Source organism: Sturnus vulgaris, chromosome 13 (assembly GCF_052056855.1).
Source record: "Sturnus vulgaris isolate bStuVul1 chromosome 13, bStuVul1.hap1, whole genome shotgun sequence".
Classification (NCBI taxonomy): Eukaryota; Metazoa; Chordata; class Aves; order Passeriformes; family Sturnidae; genus Sturnus; species Sturnus vulgaris.
Genome location: NC_142255.1, coordinates 8,676,447 through 8,699,074, shown reverse-complemented (window position 1 = coordinate 8,699,074; position 22,628 = coordinate 8,676,447). Strand labels below are relative to the sequence as shown.

Genomic DNA, 22,628 nt, shown 5'->3' with positions numbered 1-22,628 from the left:
AATTCAATGAATGTGTATAAATTACTGCAGGAATATAATAGATAATTACACATTAATGTGTATAAATATCTAAAGGAGGAATGACAAGAGGATGGACCAGGCTCTTCTCACTGGTGCTGAGCAATATGGCAAGAGTCAATAGGAAGAAAATGATGCTCAAAAGTTCCATCCTAACATGAGGAAGAATTTCTTTACTGGGCAGTGACTGAGCACTGGAACAGGCTGCCCACAGAGGGTGTGGAGTCTCCCTCACTTCAGATATTGAGAACTTGGGCACAATCTGGTGCCTGGTGCAATGGGATGGCCCAGATGACCCACGGTGGTCCCTTCCAACCTGACCCATCCTGTCACCATGTGCATGTCCCCAAAGGCCACCCCGAGCTCCTGGAGGTCTAATCCAGGCACAGACCCACAGCACACTGCCACTGCACACTGCCTTCCCTCCCAGCACAAACCACCACGGGTTAACCTCACTGTGCTCCTTGCTTTTCTAAAATCCTACTAAAAATAGACCATCAGAAACAGTGCAGCCATGTGATACTGGACATTTGTGCCACTTCCTCCAATTCAGCTGGTTCAATGAGTCCATTTCAATAACAAAAATGCCTTCTTTAGTTTGATACAGATTAGGTAATGAGTCTCATAAAGACAGAGACAAACTACTTTGTTATTAGAACACATGGAGAGAATTAAACTTGCAGTGGCCCCACAAGCAAACTTTGAGAGTTGGGCACATCTGTCTATCCCTAACAACTCAACCTGGAGCTCTCTGGCTCAACCAAAGATAATCATGCTGGTCGTTACACACATTTTCTGACATAGCAGGAGCTTGGCAGCACTTTATCTGATCATTTATTTATCTAAAAAGTAAGACTAATCCATTACTTAACCCATCTGGCTATAAAATCCCTGCAGTAGAAACAGACTGTGAATAACCAGTGGCAGCTCCACGTACAGACATTACCATTCTGCAAGCATTGCTGGTGACAATTCGGGGGGAGATCCCACATAATCCACTAATATTACCAAGTAAATGTTTTAACATGATACTCAAACAATTGAAGAAATAAAACCAATTATTATAAATGGGATCTTAACAGTTCTTTACATATAACAAAGAATTCACACAGCTTTCAAGATTAGGTCTAAAAATTTGTATTTTAAAATATGAAACTATTATCACCCCTCCCCAAAAGTAGCTCTGAATGATGCTACACTTTCAGTTTTCCTTTAGGACTACAGGATGCACCCTCCCAAAGCTATCTGTGGGCTGAGAGAAGCTTTCACAAAGAAGCTTGGTATCTCTTTGACCCCACCAGGACGGCATCATTTCCTCCTTCAGACACACTCAGCATCCAGGGGAGCAGCTCTGGTGCAGAGTGGGCTCCAACTCAAACCATGGCTTGTCTTGCTTCCTAAGGCTCACAGTTTATTTCACCAACAGATTCCTGACATGTCACAAAACTGCTGTTGGAAAGCTAAGAGCTTTCTCAGTTTCTCCAGCTGCTGTGTCTGACATCTGACTACAGAGAACAGGTTTTTTTACAAAACATCATAAATTGTCAAGGTTAGGTTAAACCAAGTACTGTTGGACTGTTGAGTAATTGTACTCTCAGCATCTTTAGTATAAAGGCAATAGGAATAAAATGGGTGCACACCACCATGACTGGTCACTGGCAGAGCTGCCATCACGTTTATTCCACTGACACAGCAGGTCCCCCAAGCAGAGGAGCAACTGAAATATTCCCTGTTCCCCTGCTGGTTAGGTTTTAAGAAGAGGCAGAGTAGTTATACAGTATCCTGTGGAGGCTCACTGCCATGCACGGGTGCAATTCCTTGGCAGTTCAGTTGGACTCTGCAAGAGCCTCTCTGCTCCGAGCTGTGCCAGCCAAAGCAGAGCAGGAGCCCAGGCTGTGCCTGGACCACTCCATCCCTGCACTGAGGGGAACCACCCATGTCAGTGTGGAAGGACTCAGCACTGACCTGCTGAGACATGTGGTTACTGTTTAATGCTTACAGGACACTTAGATCACATGCAAGAGTTTCACTGCAAATTGTGGAACAGGTACAAATTTTCCAAAGGATATTCTCTGATGTTTGATCTTTGTACACTTTCAAGCTTGATCAACAGGAAAGGAAACTGAACCTGTGAAACAGATAGCAGCCAAGAAGCTCTAAGTGATGTCCAGGTGTTTGAAAAACAAAGAATTGCCTTGTTCAGGTTTAGGGCTTGATATGCTTCAGTGATCTCAGACCTGCTGGGAGGTTAACAAAGCTTGGGAAGAAGGATGTCCACTGACAGTGGGCACACAGAATGCAGAATTTAGGGACAACAAGGACATGTGACAGAACCCCCTACAAGGAAGAAACTAATAAAGCCAACTCAAGCAACTGTGCTGAATCGGTTCTGACTGGGTAAAAGGTAATTCCAGCAGGGGCAGATCCTGACCACCAACAACACACAGCCACCAGCCCCAGAAATCACCAACCCAAAAACAGAGAAAGATTGAACAAGCAAGACTCAGCATGAGAAGCAAGAGAATCATCAACCAATAGAAGACAGAATACTAAGTAATAAGGGAACTAGGTAACTTGTAACCAACGAACACGAATGCCTTTGTTTGCTAAACTGTTTAACTAGTGAGAAGTTTTAGCAGTTATGGTGCTGGCTTTGCCACCCAGCACTCCTTTCTGTGCAGAACTATAATTGTATTTGACTCATTTAAAGTCAAATATCTCAGCTCTGTGTGTGGATTTGCCTCTTGCACACTGGGTGAAAGAATCTACTTTAAAACAACAGTTTGCACAGCAATATACAGGACCAAACAGCAGCAGCTTTTTTTGAAATGCTAAAAAAGCCCACTAATGGCCACAGAAATTTTGAAACAGTTAGTTACATTTTCTCTCTTATTCCCAGGTTTTTTGCTGTATTTCCCTCCCCATGGAGCACTAACATACCCAAGCAGAGCCATGACTTGGTCAGAATCTGCCATTTGCCATTTTTGCTTGCAAGGACTCAGCACAGCCAAAGGAGAAGAAGAAGCATTGTAACACCCTGGCTTCACCCCCAGAGCAGCTGCTGCAGACAGCCACGGAAAACCAAGAAAGGGCCACTGGCAACGCTGGGGACAGCACAAGCAGCTTTTGTTCTATGCAGCTTCCTCTGACACTTCCCTAACTCAATTTATTGCTCATAAACCTTCAAACTGAACCACTTCAAGGTCATCCACTGAGATCAGCCTGCCCAGGCCATGCTCTCCAGTGAAAACTGTTTACTGATCCCTCTGTGTTCAAAGGAACATTTCCACTCACTAGAACTTAAACTGGATTAGGTCCTATGCTAGGACCAAGCTAGCTGGAGCTAGCTCCTCCTCATCTCAAAGATAATGGAAAGGGAGGAACACACTGGTAGCAGCAAGAATGAAAATAAATGAATGTCTGACTGAATGGATAAGTAAATAAATCAGTGCACTGTACACAGCCATACAAAAGGGAAACAGAAATCTCGAGAGGGCAAAGCAGCATGCTCTAGGAAAGCACAGCATGAAAGAGAAACAACTCAAACTCAGGGAAAAATAGATGGAAACAAAGAACAAAAATGTCACTTCTTCACTCTGATTTTAAAAGAGGCAGCATAAACACAGTGGCTGATCTGTTTTGTTGATTTTTGTGTACAGGCAAGAAGAACATGTGTTGGGGCTTGGTTTCACACCCCTGAAACTCACAAAGGTGACTTGTAACACAAAACATGGCAGTTTCAGCAGAGCAGTCAGATGAGTTCCAATTCTAGGCAGAGCATTCTTACTTGTTCTTAATTTCCACAGAAATCAAATTACACTTAACAAAAGCCAGTACATGGCCTAGATTGTCCCTATGAATTTTTATGGGTCAGCAGAAGTAGGTATGTATCTATTGCTGGTCAACAGCTGCTGAAATGCTGAAATGGATCAGCAACATCCAAGCATCACTCAGTGGGGTACAATGATCCAGGAACCACACCAAGATTCTCCTAAGTTTGTCTGCAAAGTCAAAGAACCAAAACTTTCAGAAATTAATTTACAGCAAGACCACCAACCTGCTAGTGATGTATATCCAACAGGACAAAGCTCAAAAGCATAAAGTTTTTAGTAAGAACGCCTGAGATACAACTTATGGAACAGATTTAAGCTGCTTCACCCCAAAATTAAAGCTAATGCCCTCAAGCAGAGTCTGAATTTGCAGTGTTAGTGGGCACAGGAATACAAAGACTTGCATGGTTTGGGCCCACTGCTCACTATTTTGTGAGTGCACTTGAGTCAGTCCTTGAACTTAAATCCAAATTTCTAGATTAACTACATTAACCATGTCCAATTCCAAGGCTGGCTATATAGCCACCAAATTTACAAACACACTTGGATGAATCAAAGCAATAGGGCTTTCACAGGAGTGGCATGATTTCTTAAAAAAATCTGTATTGCTGATTTCTAAGAAAAATAATTTAGCTTGGAAAAATTCAGAGTTCCTTTCACTATTTCAATATGTGGTTGAGATAGTGGGTGCTATTTTTATGTTGGCATGCAAAGAACCCAAATTTGAAGGGATAACATACTAGCAAAGCTGGACACACTGGAGCATACAGAAGAGCCCCACTTTCACCACCTCCAGCTGGAAATAAGTCTGTTCTGCCATTCTCAAAAGCATCAGAAGAAATGCTGACAACTTCTTTGCAACACTGCTCATCCAGTCATCAACATAACTTTATCAACCATTGTTGTAAGTTAATCCCACCAACACAGCCACCTGAACAACACAGGCAGGCTGGGATGGGGGCATGCAGTGGGAGAGGGTAAGGGACCAAAGGGAACTGCCTTTGCTCCAGGGCACACACAGCAGCAACAACGGGCTCAAAATTCACCCCCGACCATGCTTGCCAGTAAAATATCTATGCCAACACCATGTGATAAGAGCTGATACTACACTGAGAGCTCTGGTACTTTAAGCAGCTGCCCTGAATGACAATCTCTGCTTACCAGTTAAAAAAGATGTGAAACTCACTCTTCCTGTGCCTACATATGTCTCTAAAGAGGACAAGAACAGCCTGTGGTGTGAGAGTGAAGCACAGACACAATCTCACTGGCCTTCATCACCCAGTGAGTCTCTACTGCAGGATCATCCCTGCACTTGTCTGACTTTGCTCTTTCTACCTCAGCATGCTTTGGCCTTAAATCCATTATTTATGTTACCTAATCAAGGATAAGATACTGAATGCTATTCAAGCAGCATGCTGCCATTACTTGAGGAAAAAGCCAGCAGAGAGAGAAGACAGCAGAGAGTTCTCTAGAGCACTCAGCAGGTTTCCTACCCTGGCCTGCCCAACTCTGAGCCAGGCCTTCCTCAGGAATTAAAAGGGGCCTTGAGCTTTCCACTGTAACACACTTCCAAGACAACAGCACACCCACATTTTTGGAGCAGCTTCTGACCAAAGGATTCAACTACTTAGTGAAGAGAATTCAAGGTCAGATAAAGTTAAAAATGAAAAAAATTAAAAGAAAAAAAAAAGGAAAAGAAACAGCACGTATTCTGATCTACAGTGTATGAGACATTTTAATTCCACAAGAAGAACATCAACAGAGAGAGAGAAATCAGAAACACATTTCTAAAATAACTCCTTGGACAGAGAAGGTCTTTTGGGTGTCTGGAAACAACTCTGCAGTACCACAGCTCCCTTGACCAGAATGGTAAATTTCATCCCTCTGGGATAGTTCAAAGAGATATTCTTGTATGAGATACAAAACACCAAGGTGTGCCATATCATTAATGTATTTAGTATTCTTTAGGGGGTGCAGGCATGCTCCTCACCTCTCTCAGACACAGGCAAGCAGTCCCTGCTGAAGGGGCTGTCCGCCTTGATCTGTCCTGATGCACAGTCACTGTGCTGTCCCACCACCCGAGTGGGAGGATTTTACAAATAAGGTGACCTATTCACATCAAAACAAAAAGTCGGTTTCCTTTCCTTCCTTGCAAAGTGCTAGACTCAGGATAATTCTGGAGTATTTCACTAAGTGGCTCAAGGATCTAGATGTCGTGGCTTCCATACCAACACTCTTTGACTGTGCCAGCCTTTTGAAAGTAGAGTTGGAGAGTTAGCCATGTTGTACTGCCCTGCTCAATTCCAGTGACCTCTGACATCCCTTCTGCCCTTAAAAACCTGATGTCTGTCTTTTTTTTCAGATTTATGCACTAGCTCAAGGCAGAGCAATGAAAACAATGCATTGCTAGGGGTGAAAACATCCATTTCCACATCTCAGTTTGCAGGCTTTGCCATCAAGATGCACGGGGCAGTAACTGTTTCCAGGCAGAAGCTGATGAGATACTAACACGCAAAGCTAAAAAGATTAGAAAAATGTCTGATTAAAGAGCATATGAGAGTCACGCTGCGCATCACTGCTAACTGCAGAGCTTCTGAGCGACTGCCAGAAGAGTATAATCCAAAGGTGCAGTGTCACCCAAAAGCGTAGCAGAATATCAAAGCGCCTATGTCGTAGAAGCCGTTTCTCCTCAAGGAGCGGGACGCTGTCCCCGCGGGCCATAACCGAGCGGCCCCACCGCGCTGCTCCCCGGCCGGAGCGCATCCCCGCCGCGCCTCCGGACCGCACGGGCAGGACGGGCCCGGCCGCGCCCCCCGCCCTGCCCGGAGCTCCGAGCCGCGCTCACCGGCGGCGGGGAGCGGCTCCCCGGCATGCGGGCCTGGCTCCCGCCGGGCCGGGCGGGCAGCGCCGGCCCCCGCCCGCGCCCTCGCCGCTCCGCCGGGCCGCGCTGCCCCCGCCGCGCCCGCCCGCGGCCCCGCCGCCCCCGCGCAGCCCCGGCCCCGCCGCCGCCCTACCTTCGTGTAGAGCTCGGAGGCTGCCATGGCGCAGGGCGCGGGCGGGCGGCCCCTCTGCGGCAGCCCGGCGGCGGGAGGCGGAGGCGGGCGGGAGGAGGAGGAGGAGGAGAAGGAGGAGAAGGAGGAGGAGGATGCTCAGGCGGCGGCCCGCGCCATGTTGCTGCTACCTGGCGGGCTCTGTGCATTGTGGGAGCGGCGCTGGGGACGGGCAGGACGCGGGCGGGCGGCGCGATGCCTCCCACCGGCGGGCGGGACGGCCCCGGCCAGTGCCGCGGGGGCTGCGCCGCGCCCGGAGCCCCGGGGACCCTTTGTGCCAGCACCGCTATTCCTCCGCTCCCTCACCAACCTTTTTTTTTTTTTTTTTTAATTAATTTTATTTTTTCTCTCCTACACTGAATAAATTATGTGGTGTGAGATGTTTGGATTTTGGCCGGTCCCCGGCTCGTGCCCGCACCGCGGGCACCACCAGGCGCAGGGCACGGTCCGCTCCCTTCCTTTCCACCGGCGCCGTCCTCTCAACGCAGGCGGGAGATGAGCCTCGTCTCACTGGATCTGCATCTGTGTCACAGCCTGCTGAGCCTCTGTGTGCCTGGCTGCCACCCTACCACCATCCACTCATTCCCACTGTGCATTTGGCATGTATTTCTCAGGTGCCAAGTTTTCCATTTTGGTTTGGTTTTTTTTTTCTCTCCGATTCTAATCCCATCCTTCAAATTGTTTACAGCCTCCTTCAGCTTGATTGCATCTGTCATTCAAACCGTTACTGAAAGCACTGAAAGGAAATGGGCCCAAACCAGTTCCTTCAATAATTAAGTCCATTCTCACCAAGACATGGAGGTACACATCTTTGAAAAGTTTAACATCAGTGTCAAATGGGAATGAAAAGCGTAGTCCATGTTCCAGCAAGGTCTCAAGATGACACCCAACTCCTTTATGACTTGTTAATGGCTGTTTTGTACAGCTCAGGCAGGAGTTCTTTTGAGAGCAGAACTGAAGGTGTCTTTCTCTGTTTTCCTTTTCCACCTTGGAAATGCACCCTACTAGTCCAAGTGGTCCAAAATACAAAACATGTTTGAAATAAGTAAGTTTGCCACACTTTCCACTGAAGTTCTTTTGACTATTTATCCTCTCTCAGAATTCAACTGTTCAGCTAACAGCTGTGTATTTAGCGGGAAGTGTCTGCACTGCCCCTGAAACTGAGGACTACCAAAGAAACAGAAAAACCTTTTCACAGAGAAAGTGAACCATGAAAGTAATGGGTCAGAAATCATTCATCAATTTAGTAACAGAAAGAAAACACTACCCTGATTCCCAAAACAAACGCTCCCAATAAATGCTTAGCTGGACTTTACTGCTGCTATCTAAAAGGAAGGAGATGGAGAAAGTACCAAGGACACATAGAAAACAGCCAAGATGAAAATATGTAGCTTACCCAGAGTTGCTTGTATTAAGTGCAAATATATGGCCTCCACAGCTAGGAAACTAAGGTTAGTAAATTGAAAATAGAGATTAAAAAAAAACACTTGATTTTGCTGGGAGAGTTCAAAATAATGTGAATAGAATTTAAAAATACATTCCTTCCCATGTTCTGCCAGTTATGCCCAGGCTTATCAATGACTGCTGTTGCTGTCCCACACCAGGAGGCTGACTCCCAGCAGAACTGGACATTCACTCTGAGTGCTATAAAAAGCCCAGAACAGGTTCCTGGGAACTGCTGTCCAGGTCAGGGGTGAGGTTTTGGCTTAGCAGTTTACATAGCTGCTCTTCATTTGTCTGCCAAGGCAAACCAGAGATCTATACTAAAGCTGCCAGTGATCTTTCATGTGCAACACTGGAATTGTAAACAACTGAAATTTCAGCTTTGTTTCCAGAAAGGATCTGGACCTCCCCTCTGTGTGATGCTTCATATCTGATATTTTGAACCCTTTCCTTAAGATATCTTTGCTAAATTCAGACACTCATTTTAGGAGTTCGCCTGGACTGTGGATTACTGATTTTAGCCATTCACAGCTGGAGCTCAGGAGCCAAATGTAATTATAAGCCACAGCAAAAAATAGATATCCGAGTCCAAAATATGCTATGATTTGACACAATTTGCATAAACCAGGATTTCAAATCTGCCATTAAGGACAGAAATTGGGGGCATTGAAAGTTGCCTAGAAATAACCTGTTTGTAATGTATCCAGACCAACTACTTTAAGGTGCACCTCCTGCATCAAATATTTGCTGACAGGATTTTAAAAGACCTCATTTCTTACCTTGCACAGCATCTTTTTGAAAAGATGGCATTTTTTTCAGAGCATAGATCCCAGGGTGTTCCAGATAACTACAGAGGTGATGTAACTGAGACAGTCCACGTGTAGAATTTTATACTGAATTTTCATATCATTTTTTTAGCAGTTATGAAGCATGCCCTATCTTTTTTCTTACATCTGTGTTCTGTTCATATCTATGATCTGTTCAACAGTGGCAGAGAAATTCCCTTCTCACATAGGACTTCCCGTTCTGTTGTCACACTGCCCAACAAGTGAGCAGTAAGTTCTCTGCCAAGCCCATATTCTCACACTACAAGGATCAGGCCAGGAAATTTTAGCTGTAGAAAACAAACAGGGCTGGTTTCAGCCAGTACTGATGGAACAGTTAAGTACTCTGAAATGTAATGCAAGAGATACGCAGGAAGAGAGACAATAATGTGCCATGCAGGTATGCAGAGCACAGAGGGTGTTACTATAACCTTGGGGACTGAGCTTACTGTAAATAACACCCCTTGGTTCTGGAAGCTATGCAAAGATCAGCACCCGAGCCTCAAGCTGACTGGGAAATTAGTGAGACTTTTTTCCAGCACTGTGGTTTCTGGAAATGTTGCCATATTTAGGCCAACAGTCTAAAGCAATGCAAACTTCTTTGCACCAAGCTGGTTCCCAGACATCCCCTTCATTCAGTGCAAGGGACCCAAACAATCATCTGTTACCGAGTTTTCAAACAATAAGCTTTAATTGCCTTAATAGAAAAATAAGCACTGGAATATATATAAATGTGATTACATTAAAGTAATTCTGTAGTCTAACATACTAGAAACCAAAGCCCAGTCATATTTTTAATGATACAGAGTAGTAAGATTTAGGGTTTAGAAATTTTCCATAGAGAATACCAAAGTATCCAGTATTGTTTAGGAAACCACAGTAAAGATGAGACAAACCTCCACGGTGCAATAAAAACTAAGTAAATCAATTTATTCTGTATACTATACAATGTGTAAGTTTGTAAAGAACAATTGACATTTTTATCACCTTAACATCTTGACTGGGTGTAAATATGTCCAACAAAATGTACTCCTGTGGCCTTTACACAAACACTGTCCTACTACATCAAGAACAATGAGAGGGAAGCCTTTGGTGTTACAGATTTGGGGACATATCTGTGAAATTGTAATTAATCCACTTAACTACCTCAAATAAAATGTTGGTGCTATCTGCTATTACAAGCCTACATGAGTACTACTCTAACAACTAAACACTGTCTATCTTTAAAGGCAAGATATGAAAGGGACTGCCAGTCTACAGTGTGGACAGGTTTTCTTTGAAAAAGGTAATTATCAAATGGTAAAACTCATATAATACATTATGTACATCAGTTTGGATAGCTGAGTTATCTTGCTGGAGTAAGCTGAAAGTAAGCATCGATCTGCAGTCATGTTCCATTTACTGTTAAGTGACTACTGGACTTAAGTCTTATACAGTGTATAGAATCAAAATAGCTTGCCTGCTGCTGAGGTCTGTCAGATGTGAAGGCTCATTATCAGTCACTGACCTAGTTAGTATTACAGTACTTCAAATATACACATGGATAATATATTCATAGCTGAATTTGTAGTAATCTTAGGAACTGCAAGTCACTGAGTGAGCGTCGGAAGAGCTTGTGTTGTCCAACCAGCAGGACAAGCTGAGTTGTAGCAGAGTGAGTGGAATGTTTAAATTTAAATGGCTATCTTTTTAAACCTTCCCAAACATCAAGAGAACTCACCTTAGGGGAGCTACAGAATAGTGGCACCAGACAATACACAGCAAGTCACCTTAAGTTGTTCAACATTTGTTTCAGGCCCAATCCTATCATTAAACTTCAATTTCATTTATACATAAAAAAATAAAGAGGGATTTTCACATTAGAACAAACATTTATAAAAAGCAGTTTGCTTCAGTATTTCCAGTTTCCTTGTTATTCTTCCAGCCTAATTTCTTAAAGAAATCAAGTAGGTCCATTCTTCAAACTGTTCTGCAAAAACCACAAATTATTTGTAATACTAGCAGAGGATAAGGAATAAGGACAGGCCTGACAAAGCCCATCTAACTACTAAAAAAGGGCTATACAAACTTGAAAAGAATCAGGTTAGCCATTTTGAAGTTCTCTGAATCTAAAACATTACATAGACACCTTATGTACTGATCAAAACAGGACCAAATAAAGACTATTCAATTTCTCTTGACCATTTTGTTTGCCTCTAGAAGAGAGCATTGCAGAACATATGGGCCAGCATTGGTTTTGACTAGCAGTCCTTTATACTCCAAGACCTTTCTGAATATGTCAGCACAAAGTACAAGCTTCTAAGAACATGCATCTTCAAGTGTTCTCTCTTGTAATAATCACATTGGTGCTTTTTTTCTAACAGGCTGTTTCTAAACTATGTTTTAAAGAAAAAGGCATTCAGTAAACTGATCTTTTTAAAGAGTTTCTTGTTCTCCCAAAGACTGTGAAGACTGTGACTGCCTATATCAAAATCAATTCTATTATGGATCATACTCCACTTTCAGTATTCTGATTTCATTGAACTAACATGCTTTAAATGCATCAATTCATCTGTCTAATATAAACTGTGTATTTTGTCTGTTACTTTCAAACTTCATCATAAGCATGAACTGGAGTTTATTCCTATTTTCTGATAGGAAAAGTTTCTACAAAGTACCTATTTCTCAGTAAGTCATTACAGAAATACCTTTCCAGATATTTGTTTCCACAAAGCAAATGAGGGGCCGCTGTACAATGAAGAATAGGAAATAATTTACTACCTCTTCAGGAGTTCAAGAAAAAAAAAAATCCTTCTGCTTCCAGAAGTCTAAAATTGCCCAAAGACAATGCATGTCAAACATTAGTGAGCTTAGATTTGGTGTTTGCCACACAGGGAACTCTCTAGAACAGTACACTTAGCCATATTCCATGCCAACAGACAGAGCATTTCTGCTTTAAAAGCTTAAACAACTGCTGAACAGAAAGGGCACTTGCCTGCAAATATAGGTACAAATTCCAAATTTATACTTGAATGCTGGATATTGTTGTGAAACAAAATATGCAACTGCAAAAGCATAAGGTTGAGTCAAGTGTAAATGTGTTTCACAAATTTCAGGTATACAATTTTTACTTTCAGTAGCAAGATTCTGGGCTCTTAGTTTCAGGACAAGACCTTGAAAGATACAGAATCACTTGTGCTTTGATTGGCACATTATCTGCTTTTTAAAATGTAAAACTAATAGACGTTTGCAAAAGGTTGTGCAAAACTATTGTATTTACAAAAAATGGCACAAGAGTGAATTCAACAGTCTATGCACATGCACACTTCATCCACATCTTCAACAAAAGTGTGTCCTAAGCTACGGAACTGAAAAGAATACCAGCTTCAACAGGCAGTTGTCAATAAGCACTAGGTTCACAAGAGTTACACCAGAATGGGCAAATATTGCCCAAGTAAAAACTCTATTGTTAAAGCTGAAACAGGTTTAAGGCCGTTCAAGTTCAAAAGCAGAAACAAAATTCAATCAGAGCCCTGTCTTTGTTTTTATACATGCTTTACCATCTAGCAACTTGTGGTCTAAACCTCTATTTTAGACAACAAACCCAAACACGGAAGAAAAACCCAACACAACTGGAGGTTATATTAAATACAAATATGCTGTAATTAAGATGAAATAACAAAAGCAGAAACATTAGAAGTTGTAAAACTTGCCATGTCACTTGCTGGAACCAGTCCTATACTAGGAAATGGGCAATATGTACATTTTCAAGTAGATTACATTGCTCTAACCAAACTTGTCCTTTTTAATCAGTGCATTGTTCTCAACTAGTCCAAATACTACGTTTTACTCTTAACAGTATTCCCTTACAATAGCAGCACATGCTATCGCTACCTGCAAAGCTGTCAGTCTCATGACTTAGTGTAAGAAAGAAAAAGGGGGATGTGAGGGTGAGAAATAACTATTAGGGAGAAATAACAGGAATGAGAATAATCATGCAGTTCAGCTGTTCTCGTCAGCCAGCCAGCTTGCTAGCAACAAGAGATGGTTTCCGCTGTGGAAGATCCTGTGGAGTAGGAATATGGTCACCAGTGACTTCTGTCTTGTCAGGAGCTGCAGTAGGCAGTTGCTTATTCTTCATCTTTGCTTTAGCCATGTTGTAATCACCAGAATCAAAGTATTTTTGCTGGAAGACAAAACACATATATATAACAGCCTGAAATCTTATCAGATGTATACATTGAACTACACTGTTAGATAGATATTTTAAATATTAAAAAGTTGTATAATCTCTGTGATTTGTCAAAGTAGCTCTACGTTGATTAAAATAAAGTCTTGTAAAGACCAGTAAGCATACACAGCTGAACTCTTAAAATCATTGTGAGCATTACTATGAACAATAATCTGAACATTATTTTTGCCCTGGTTTTTCCAAAAGCTCATCTCCCACAACTGAAACCTTGGAGTTTGCAAACTTTGTTGCAGTGAACAAGTTCTGCTACACACAATAACCAAACAATGCAGAAATTAAAGCTGGAGAACGGAGCCTGGTCTATCACACCAGAGATGAAAGCAGCATGAAAGTGCGTGCTAACAAGAAAACCTCTTTTCTGCACACATTAAAATAGTGCAACTGTAACCCCTAAAGTTCCCAAACCAATTATTTAGCAGAGTCAAATCCACTGTATAGTCCTTCTGAAAAGCACTATGTCAAGGAAATTATTATCCCCTATTCAATTTTCCTTCTGAATACAAAAATAAATTAAGTTTTAAATTCCTACTTGAAAAAGTGTTCCTTAATATACCAGCAAGTTTTTATTAGCATTACCTTTAACAGTAGCCAGATTTCTCAAAATGTTAAGTTATCTATGCATGTCAAAGCCAAATGACTGTTATTTATGCACATCATGATGAGATGAGGCATGGAATTTCATCCAAGCTCTGCCTTAAGTCTTCAACTGCTCACTGACTATTTTGCAGGAAAAGTTGCATTGTTTTTACATCTTGCCCTGAGGTCTACCACTAAAATACTTGTAACCCATGAATTTGAATAGATTTCATATGAGGCAAAAAAAATTAGAACCAGGATTAAGGTTTACACCACTAACTACTGCTTACAATCACAACCATCTCTGAAGTAGACCACTCAGTCAGATTCGTATAGGCTTAGTCCTCAGTCAGCTGAGCAGCCATCACTACCTGCTATGTCTAAGCGCCACCACAGCCTTTATTCTGCATTAGTACTAACCAGCTTCAAAATGCTCAGCAGCCCAGCCCAGCTCAGCAGTTGCTAGACAGAAGTAATTTGAACACCCGAGTTAACAGGCCTTTACCAAAGGGGGAGGAGGTTGTTCAGACAACAACCTGAAAACAGCTTTAAATGCTCCCTGCCAGAGCCCTGAAGTTACTGGATCTATTTCTCCCATAGTCCGTAGTACATCTGAATCACATATTTTTATTTACAAACCTTCCCAGTTCAATCCTGTTGATGGTGTAATCCCTATTTACACCTCAATGTTCTAGCACTACCTCTGCAGCCTAGACCTCAAGGTAGAACATAATCTGATTTGGAAATGGATTTCCCATTTTGCCCTTTAAGACTGAAGCAACCGAAAGAAACTTCTAAACAGCAACTAGGTAATAACAGAACCATTCGATCTTCAGATGTGATACAGCTGTTAGCAGAAATCTTTCGGTCCATCTAAGAGCTCCAAACAGAATCCTTCCACAGGAGCATGATGTAGTACTGTTCTCATCTACCATTATTTTTACTTTACTACAGAAAGTGTGCTAGTAATGGTGTGTTCATCAAATGCAGAACATTTCTGGACAGCAAAAATGAATTGGTAGAGCGTGTGCTGGCTGCCAAACCAAAGATGATTTGGGCTACAGCTGGCCGTAGAAGAATATCTGAGAAAACCCACCACCTCTCATGCTTTAGAATATCAATCCATTTCTTCCTTTAACTTATTCCTGCATTTATTTTAGCTTCTCACAGGTGGTCTGTATTTGATCTCCCTTTCAAAACCAACTCTGTCTGTCCAGGTGTCTTCCTGCCAGAAACAGTACCTGAAAGCACACACGCTATCCTCACTCTATTTTAACTCTCATCAGTGCACCAAAGTACACCAGAACCCCTAGCAAGTAAAGAAGTCTGTTCATTTAAGACATTTAAGAGCACACTAAATCGAAATAACAAAAAAAAAAAGGAATCAAGTTATTATCACCACATCAGGAACTGCAGGAGGCCTATTATGAATTGGAACCCACAAGTTTATGCCATCTTTCATCAGAGTAGCAAAAGTCAATTACGATGGCCATGGAACTGTCTGTGCTCAAATCTGAAAGTACATGCTGCAAGAGCCTTTGCACTCAATAGTGTATAATGAAGATGAAGACACTGTACAGGCTGGTGGGGAGATTCCCTCACATTTGCACCAAGGGCGAGCAGTCACAATTCCTTTATTAGGAATTATTTAGGCTACCAATTCTTACTGATTGAATGCTGGCCTGTTTTCCTGAGATATCATCACAATACAAACTCACCACTCCCTTCTGTATCTACACACACCCTGGACCCAGTGAAGTCTCATTCAGGCTGCCTTTGGCCACGCAGCAGCGTAACTCAGAGGGAGTCACCTCATCTACCACCTGCCGGGGCCCAGCAGCCATTAACTCTCCTTCCTATCTTCCAACTTATGAGACAAAGACTACCCCAAAAACCTGGCAACAGTAACAATTCCCAAGAGATGTTACCAGATAGCACAGAATTAGATCAGCACTTAACTCCACCAGCTGGTTTGTGAAGGATTTATACATGCAATCATTGTGGGTACTGGAAGGGCCTAGACAATAGTAAAAAAAAAAAAAAAAACACAGTGGTGTGACAGCAACGAAAGCACCATCAGAAGCAGTGACATACCAGGATTATTCCAAGAACAGAGTTCCAGCATGCCTGAAAGGCATTACATAATCACTCTATGAATAATTAAACTACAAAAACCCCAGTCAAATAGCTAAGAAAATAAGAGACACTGGTTAGATGTGGAACAATATTGAAATATTAACTCACTCTGCATTTTTATAGCATTATTTTTGGGTCTGGGTGTATATCCAGAATTATAAAATCATTTTCAAACCACTAATGTCAGATGATGCCTGGTTCTAACAGCAGACACCAAACTTTCATGTGCTAGAAACATGGATAAAAGGAGTGGATCAATTTTGGGAGCATAAGAACGGGCAGGATAAAATCACTACAAAGTAAGGATGAGTTTCTATCCCTTGGTGTTGTAGTAAACAATGTTTTTTTCAAGTCTATCACAGCAGCTTCTAAGTTAAATTTTTTATAACAAGTGTGGTTGAGCCACTGATGCTGTAAAGAGCTATCCTGCCAAACTGGTATTTGTTTTGCAAAGACAAATTTCTCCTCCTTCTGCTTTCTAAAAATTTAAGGTTCTTAGGACTCTTTTACCATGCAAAGGTCCGTAGAGTAGGAAAAAAAATCACAGATACAGGAATTTTGGATTTTTTTGTATATACCCTGTGAACAATAAAGAACTTACTCCTTTTTGAAGCCTCTTCCTCAAGAAGTCTGAGCCTCCTGGCTTCTGGCCCAGATGAGGGTATCTTGCTTTCAATTTTGCTTCTTCAGCTTTTTCTGGACTTAACACCTTATCCTCCATCTCCTGAAAGACAGTGAGTGATACTGTAAGTGAAACACACAACAATGTATATTTAGGCAGAATATCTTTGCAGGTAATACACCCACATGCCCATTGCTGCTACCAAGTGAGCATAACAATTATCTGATCAGACATTTTCATACATTCTTTCTCAAATGCTGACAGTTACTGTAGGAGTTCAGCCTCCCATTTTAGAACCTCTCCTGGAGATGCTGAAGATGTGCGCACTTCCCTCTCAAAGAAAAGCAATTTGAATTATTCAATCTTGGAAAAAAAAAAAGATTCAAACAAGACTCCTTTTTTTTTTTGGTCAAAACAAGGGGTCCACTAAGAACAAACAAATATTGTATAGCGAGCAAGACCCACAGGACTTATTTTCCAAATGCCCGTTTCATCATTTAGTTGCATAGGCAGATTGGCACTTGCACTGCCACACTGATCTGTATGGCTGCTCCAGTCCTAATGTGTTGATATTCACTGTGAAACAGTCTCCAAAACATGCCTGCTGTTACATTAATAGCAGTACTATGTTTCTCTATACATGTCTATAATTATCCTAAAATTATGAGGATGAAGACAGTTGGGCAGTACATTTGTGCAAAATAAAATGCCTATTTTATGAGCATACTGTAAAACATGGATGCTTAAAATAATAATTTAGAGATATTAGTTTGGCAATACTGCAATTTGTTCACTGGCCTCTACTTCACACTCATCTGTTCCCTGTCCATGTAGCCATTTGATGCATGAAATACAACTTATTCTATTGGATCATTTCTAAAATATCTTTCATACAAAATTCTTAGTTTGTTTTTTCCAATATTTGGCCACAGCCAAATTTTTTAATGAAAACCATTCCTAGTACAGGGAAAATATATAATGATTTGCACTGACTGATGTAGCGTAGAATTGTTGTTATCACCTAAAGACACGGACAGACTTTTAGGCAGGAAGTAAGAATTGCCATTGAAATCAGGAGGGCATCATTTACCTATGACTAAGATTTCATGTCCACTTAGAGCTGCTTAGGCAGCCTCTTCGTACTCTTTACCATGCCTGTCATCATCCTTTGCATTGCATCAATAAGCATGACTGCCTGAAACCCCAGTTAGAGTTTCAGAAACTAATTCAATAGAAAAATAACCATTTATAATTTTTTTTTTTCTCCCCTTGTTAGGCTGTTTCGTTTGGATTGGTTTCCACAGCCTGGATGACCACACAGCTGCACAAACAGGTATGTTAGCACAGCAGCAGGGAGGACAGGAACACAGGGAGCTACTTAAGCCACAACTGCCGAAGAACAAGAGCCACACCACACTCGCTTATCCCTAGGTGCTCTTCTCTATCTCTTATAAACTGCTCCAGGTTGTGTAAGATTCAACGTCTCTCTGGTGAGATGCCTCAGGAACAAAGATTATAACAGATTTAGAATATAACATTTTCTAGTTGCTCCATTTGTCCAAAACACCTCAAGGACAGCTTTGCACAATACAACAGGAAACTGAATTAACAATTCTCCCAAGGAAAAAATAGAAACTCTCATAACAATTAAAGAGAAACTTCAGTGACGACAGGAACAAATGCTTTTTATTAGATGAAAATGCAGCTACGCAATACAATGCAAAATCCAAACATGAATAAAGGGCAAAGTTTCCCTGACACTACTGAACCTAGAACTACACCATTTCTCACCAGCCAAGCCCATGGTTCTCATGCGTTACAAAGATCACGCAGCTGCTGCTCTCTCTCCCTGCTGTGGTTCATCAGAGTGCCAACACGGACTGGATTTGCTCGAAAGTAATCATTCAGCTCAATACTTCGAACACCTAATGCTGAATCACTGGCTACTCACTGCTGAGACAACGAAGTATTTGAGGGGGCATATTTTGCCCCTAAAAGCCAAAAGGACATATTTTTTACGATGAGAGGACCAACAATAAACAGCTTATATAAATAGGTGTTCAGGGTGCATCAAAGGAGACATTTATGCAAACTCACAGGGCTGACAAATTATGGCACAGCAGGCAATCCAAACAAAAACACCGTGTTATGCATCAATGCAGCTCAAAAGGATACAGAGCACGGTCGCTTCTTCTTCATGACCAACAACAACTAAGACTCAAAAACACACAGAACATAAATTAAAGAATTTCAATACCACAACTTGGGGTGCCAAACAAAACCAGCTGATGGCAGGTTCAAAAATATTTAAGACAACAGCTCTTCAAGTAAAATACAGTTAAGCTGCAGAATTCCTTTCTGAAGGATACAGGGGGTGCCAAGAATTTAGATTCAGAGAGCAATTCGATGTGTTCATTTGCAGCTCAGAAGCCTTTTAAACCAGATTGCTGAGACCTCGGAGAGCTTCCTTGAGAAGACCACTGCCTGCACGTCCTGATCTTATTTTCTTCTGAGGACTAGATGGTACTGAGCACTCTCAGAGATGTGCTGCTGAGCCCCGAAGACTTCAGCCCAAGCCACTCCTACATTCAGAACATTCTCCTTTGAATTACAGAAGCAACAACCAAGTGACTAACAAATGACTGGGGAGTGGGCAGAAATCAAGATATACCACGCTCTTCTTCCAAGTGACAACCACACAAAAGTTATAATTTTAGTACTCTACAGGAATCTGACACAGCTCATGAAGTCACTAAAACGATCTATCAGGAAGGCAGTAGTTACCTAACTCACTTAAAGACAGCTTTTGCTTTTAATCTTTGCACAGATTCTAGCAGTACAAAGTTCTCTATCTGCTGGACAACAGACCTGCATTACTAAGAAGAGACATCAGCCTTTTAAAACTCTGGCATGAATGGCTCATCTTTAGCAGAAGACATCAGACAAAATGCAAAGCTGAAAAATGGGAAAAACATTGCAACAGCACAACCTTACAGCAAACTGATGTGGCAAAAGCCAGTTCAGCAATAAAGTGCACCACCTCTAAGAGTTTCCTGAAAAATAGAGGCTTTTAAGGCAAAAAGAGTCAACCAAACATACGTTGTCCTATGTCTGAAGCTTCTTTGTTTCTGAACTTCCCCCTGCCACTGTCCTGAGTTTTCCCATTGAGAACAGGAAACGCTGGTCAATGACAGATTTTTAGTTTGTATCACTGTAGCTAAAAACCTTTCTTGCTCAGCACAAGCGTCTTACAGCATGTCAGAAAGTTTAGGAAAAAGCTCTGATCATGAAAACACTGTCTCAAAGTTCATTTAGGGGCGTTTTAAGCTTTTTTTAAGCATACATATGAATAAGTACTGCAAAATGGGTTGTTTATGTAAGTGTTTCAGAGCTAAGCATTAACCGAGTGAATGTTCAGTTTTGCCTACCCACACAAATAATTTTAGTGGAGGTTAATATTGCAATGTCATAACAGCACTGATATCACAGTATCAGACCAGGACATAATCTCGCAGAAAACAAAGTTTTATTTTATTGATGTTATATAATTTTTCTTGAACACTTTACCAGAATAAAACTAAATGAAGAGAGCAGCAAGGACCTCTTGTCTCTCAAATAAAAGGTAATTTCTCCAAGCAGTGTATAAGCATGACATTCCAAGACTTCAGTCTCAAAGTTCGTTAGGAAAATCAGCTCCAGTCACCTGACTTCATCAGAACACCCTAGAAGGCATTACAATAAACTTGCTGCCACATGTTTAACTATGCTCTTATTACAGAGCTATTCTAGGAGTGCTGCATAGGCCAGGGACTTATTTTTATAGTCTTTGAACAGGAACAGTATCCCTTCAGCAGCCTATCTAGCATGAACATTAAGTCATGCTGCAGAACACACCTATTTAAGAGCAGATTACAGACCTGACAAGAAGCTGGTTCTGATTACTGCACCTATTGAGAAGGTATCATTCCATATTAACCCCCAAAGCTCTACTTGTGCGACTAACTCATATTACAAATTGTAAATTATTAAACAAAACCTTAACAGCTGAGGTAGATAAAGCTTTTTCTTTTAGCGCCCTTCAGAGCAGTACTTGTGTTTCATAACTTCTCCGGATCATAGCCGCGGGGATTGCAACCGGGCTCCCACAGCAATGACAAGACTAAAAAACAAACGGCTTCTTAAAGTCACAGCACAGCCATCGATGAAACCAAATCCCACTTGAGAAATGATACAATTATTAGCTACAGAGAGGACGCCATAAGATAATCCAGCCAGTTATTCTTTCTAAAAGCCTTAACTAGCACGGTCGTTGTGATTTGGGTATTTCTGCTCCTGAATTGATTACATTAAAAGCTGAGCATTTTCTAGAAGTGAAACAAACGTTTAGCCTGCGGATTATGGCCGGTGTCCATCCCGCCGCTGCGATCGTGAGCCGAAGCCCATCGCGCAGGACGGAGCGGCCCGCGGAGCACCCGGAGGGAGCGGGGCCGAGGCCGGAGAACGGGCGAGGGAGCGCCATCGGCCCGGCCAGGCCAGCGCACACCGCCGATGGGCCAGGAACACCCGCTCCCGAGCCGTCATGGTGGTGCGGCGCCTCCGCCTCCAGCCCCACACGGCTGCGGGCGGCAGGGCCCGTCCTGCCCGGGGGGCGCCGCCCGGCCCTGCTGCGCTCGGACAGCCCGGGGCAGGCGGTGCTCTGAGGGGCGGCTGGGCCCGGTAGACGCTGCGGCCCGCGGGGCTCCCTGGGCTGAGGGAGGGAGAGGCCCGGCCGCGCCGATGGAGGCGAGAGAAGCCCCGTGGGGCTCCTTGTGCTCCTCGGCCCGGCCACCCACCTTCTGCTCCTCGGCCGAGGCGGGCTCGGGGCTCTCGGCAGACATGGCGCCGCGGCAGCGGGACGGCGGGGCCGGGAAGGAGGGAAGGAGGCGGGCGGGAGGCGCGGCCGCGGCTCCTCCGCGCTGCTGCTGCTGCTGCTGCCGCCTCCTCCCGCACAAGATGGCGGCGGCGCGCGCGACGGAGCGTCGGCGGGACCAGACTTCCTCCGCCTCAGCCCCCGCGCGCGCGGGCTGGGGAGCGGGGGCGGGATCCGCCTGCGCCCCGCGCGTCACGTCCGAGGCCGCGGGTTCGAGGCTCGGGTTCGGCTCTCAGAGGCCGCACGGCCGCGGTGCCCCGCCCGTTAGAATCACACGATTACAGAAATATCAGGGTTGGGAGAGATGTTTAGTATGGTCCAGTCCACCGGCACAGGCATCACTGTATGCACTAAATCACATTACCCGGCGCTAGAGCCATACGTCTCTGGAACACCTCCAGGGATGGTGACTCGACCGCCTCCCTGGGCAGGCTGTTCCAATGGCTGAGCGGCCGAACAGTGAAAGCTCTGACAACTAATGGCAATCTCCCGTATCTCAGCTTAAGGCTATCTCCTCTGGTCCCCGCCCTGGCCCCCGTCTCTCACCTCACCACAGCCTCCTAATCCCGGCTCGTCCAGCCTGCAGGAGCAAGGGAAAAAAAATCCTTCCCCTCTTGGCTAAAGTGACTTCTTTTGGCCACTTTCAGTGAACAAAATATAAAGAGTTGAGTCCTCAGCAGCATACTCGAGGATCTCATGAATCCTAGAGAGCAGCTGACATGATAAGAAGGCTCAGTCCATTGGAACTTCTTAACAGCACACTATCAAGTTATACAGAGTATTTTATTCTCTCCCCATCCACTTTTCACTGTCTGGTTCTCATCTGAAAAAGAACCTTCTGTAGAGTCTCTTCAAGAGCATAAAGGAGGTGTTTAAATAGCCCACCATTAATAAATCCTTGAGGGCTTCTAAATAAATGGATTATGTGAACAGCAAGGTGTGGATTGTACTGAGCACAGCTCAGGAGGGACTGGCCAGGACAAGCTTTG

General features: G+C 43.2%; 2 protein-coding genes across 9 annotated transcripts in view; both read right to left on the bottom strand.

Moving 5' to 3' along the window:
• MYO5A (myosin VA) overlaps positions 1-6,948 on the bottom strand; it is a 97,889-nt gene extending 90,941 nt beyond the window's left edge. For 2 of the 3 annotated variants that reach the window (XM_088172521.1, XM_014874025.2), the window contains exon 1: positions 6,863-6,947. In XM_088172521.1, coding sequence (XP_088028647.1) covers positions 6,863-6,889 — 27 coding nt within the window. In that variant the 5' untranslated portion in view covers positions 6,890-6,947. Of the gene's footprint in view, positions 1-6,862 lie in introns of all 3 variants that reach the window. The other variant, XM_088172522.1, reaches the window with a different exon arrangement.
• Positions 6,949-10,069: 3,121 nt separating this feature from the next.
• Positions 10,070-21,987, bottom strand: ARPP19 (cAMP regulated phosphoprotein 19). Of its 6 annotated transcripts, none has more exons than XM_014874026.2 (3): positions 21,563-21,987; positions 16,710-16,832; positions 10,070-13,330 (listed from the first exon to the last, which is right to left on the bottom strand). In XM_014874026.2, exons 1-3 carry the CDS (start codon positions 21,605-21,607, stop codon positions 13,160-13,162), a joined length of 339 nt encoding a protein of 112 aa, XP_014729512.1. In that variant the 5' UTR covers positions 21,608-21,987; the 3' UTR covers positions 10,070-13,159. The 6 variants fall into 6 exon arrangements, with proteins under 6 accessions (XP_014729512.1, XP_088028649.1, XP_088028651.1 ...); XM_088172523.1 differs by lacking the exon at positions 21,563-21,987 and adding an exon at positions 18,988-19,369; XM_088172525.1 differs by lacking the exon at positions 21,563-21,987 and adding an exon at positions 17,821-19,367.
• Between the last annotated feature and the right edge of the window lie 641 nt (positions 21,988-22,628).

Excerpts from the sequence above, each read along its gene's own strand:
- ARPP19 (XM_014874026.2), bottom strand. The coding sequence starts at position 21,607 with ATGTCTGCCGAGAGCCCCGAGCCCGCCTCGGCCGAGGAGCAGAAG. Across the intron at positions 16,833-21,562 it reads CCTCGGCCGAGGAGCAGAAG|GAGATGGAGGATAAGGTGTT; the intron begins GTGGGTGGCCGG and ends ACTGTCTTTCAG. Across the intron at positions 13,331-16,709 it reads GGAAGAGGCTTCAAAAAGGA|CAAAAATACTTTGATTCTGG; the intron begins GTAAGTTCTTTA and ends TTTGTCTTCCAG.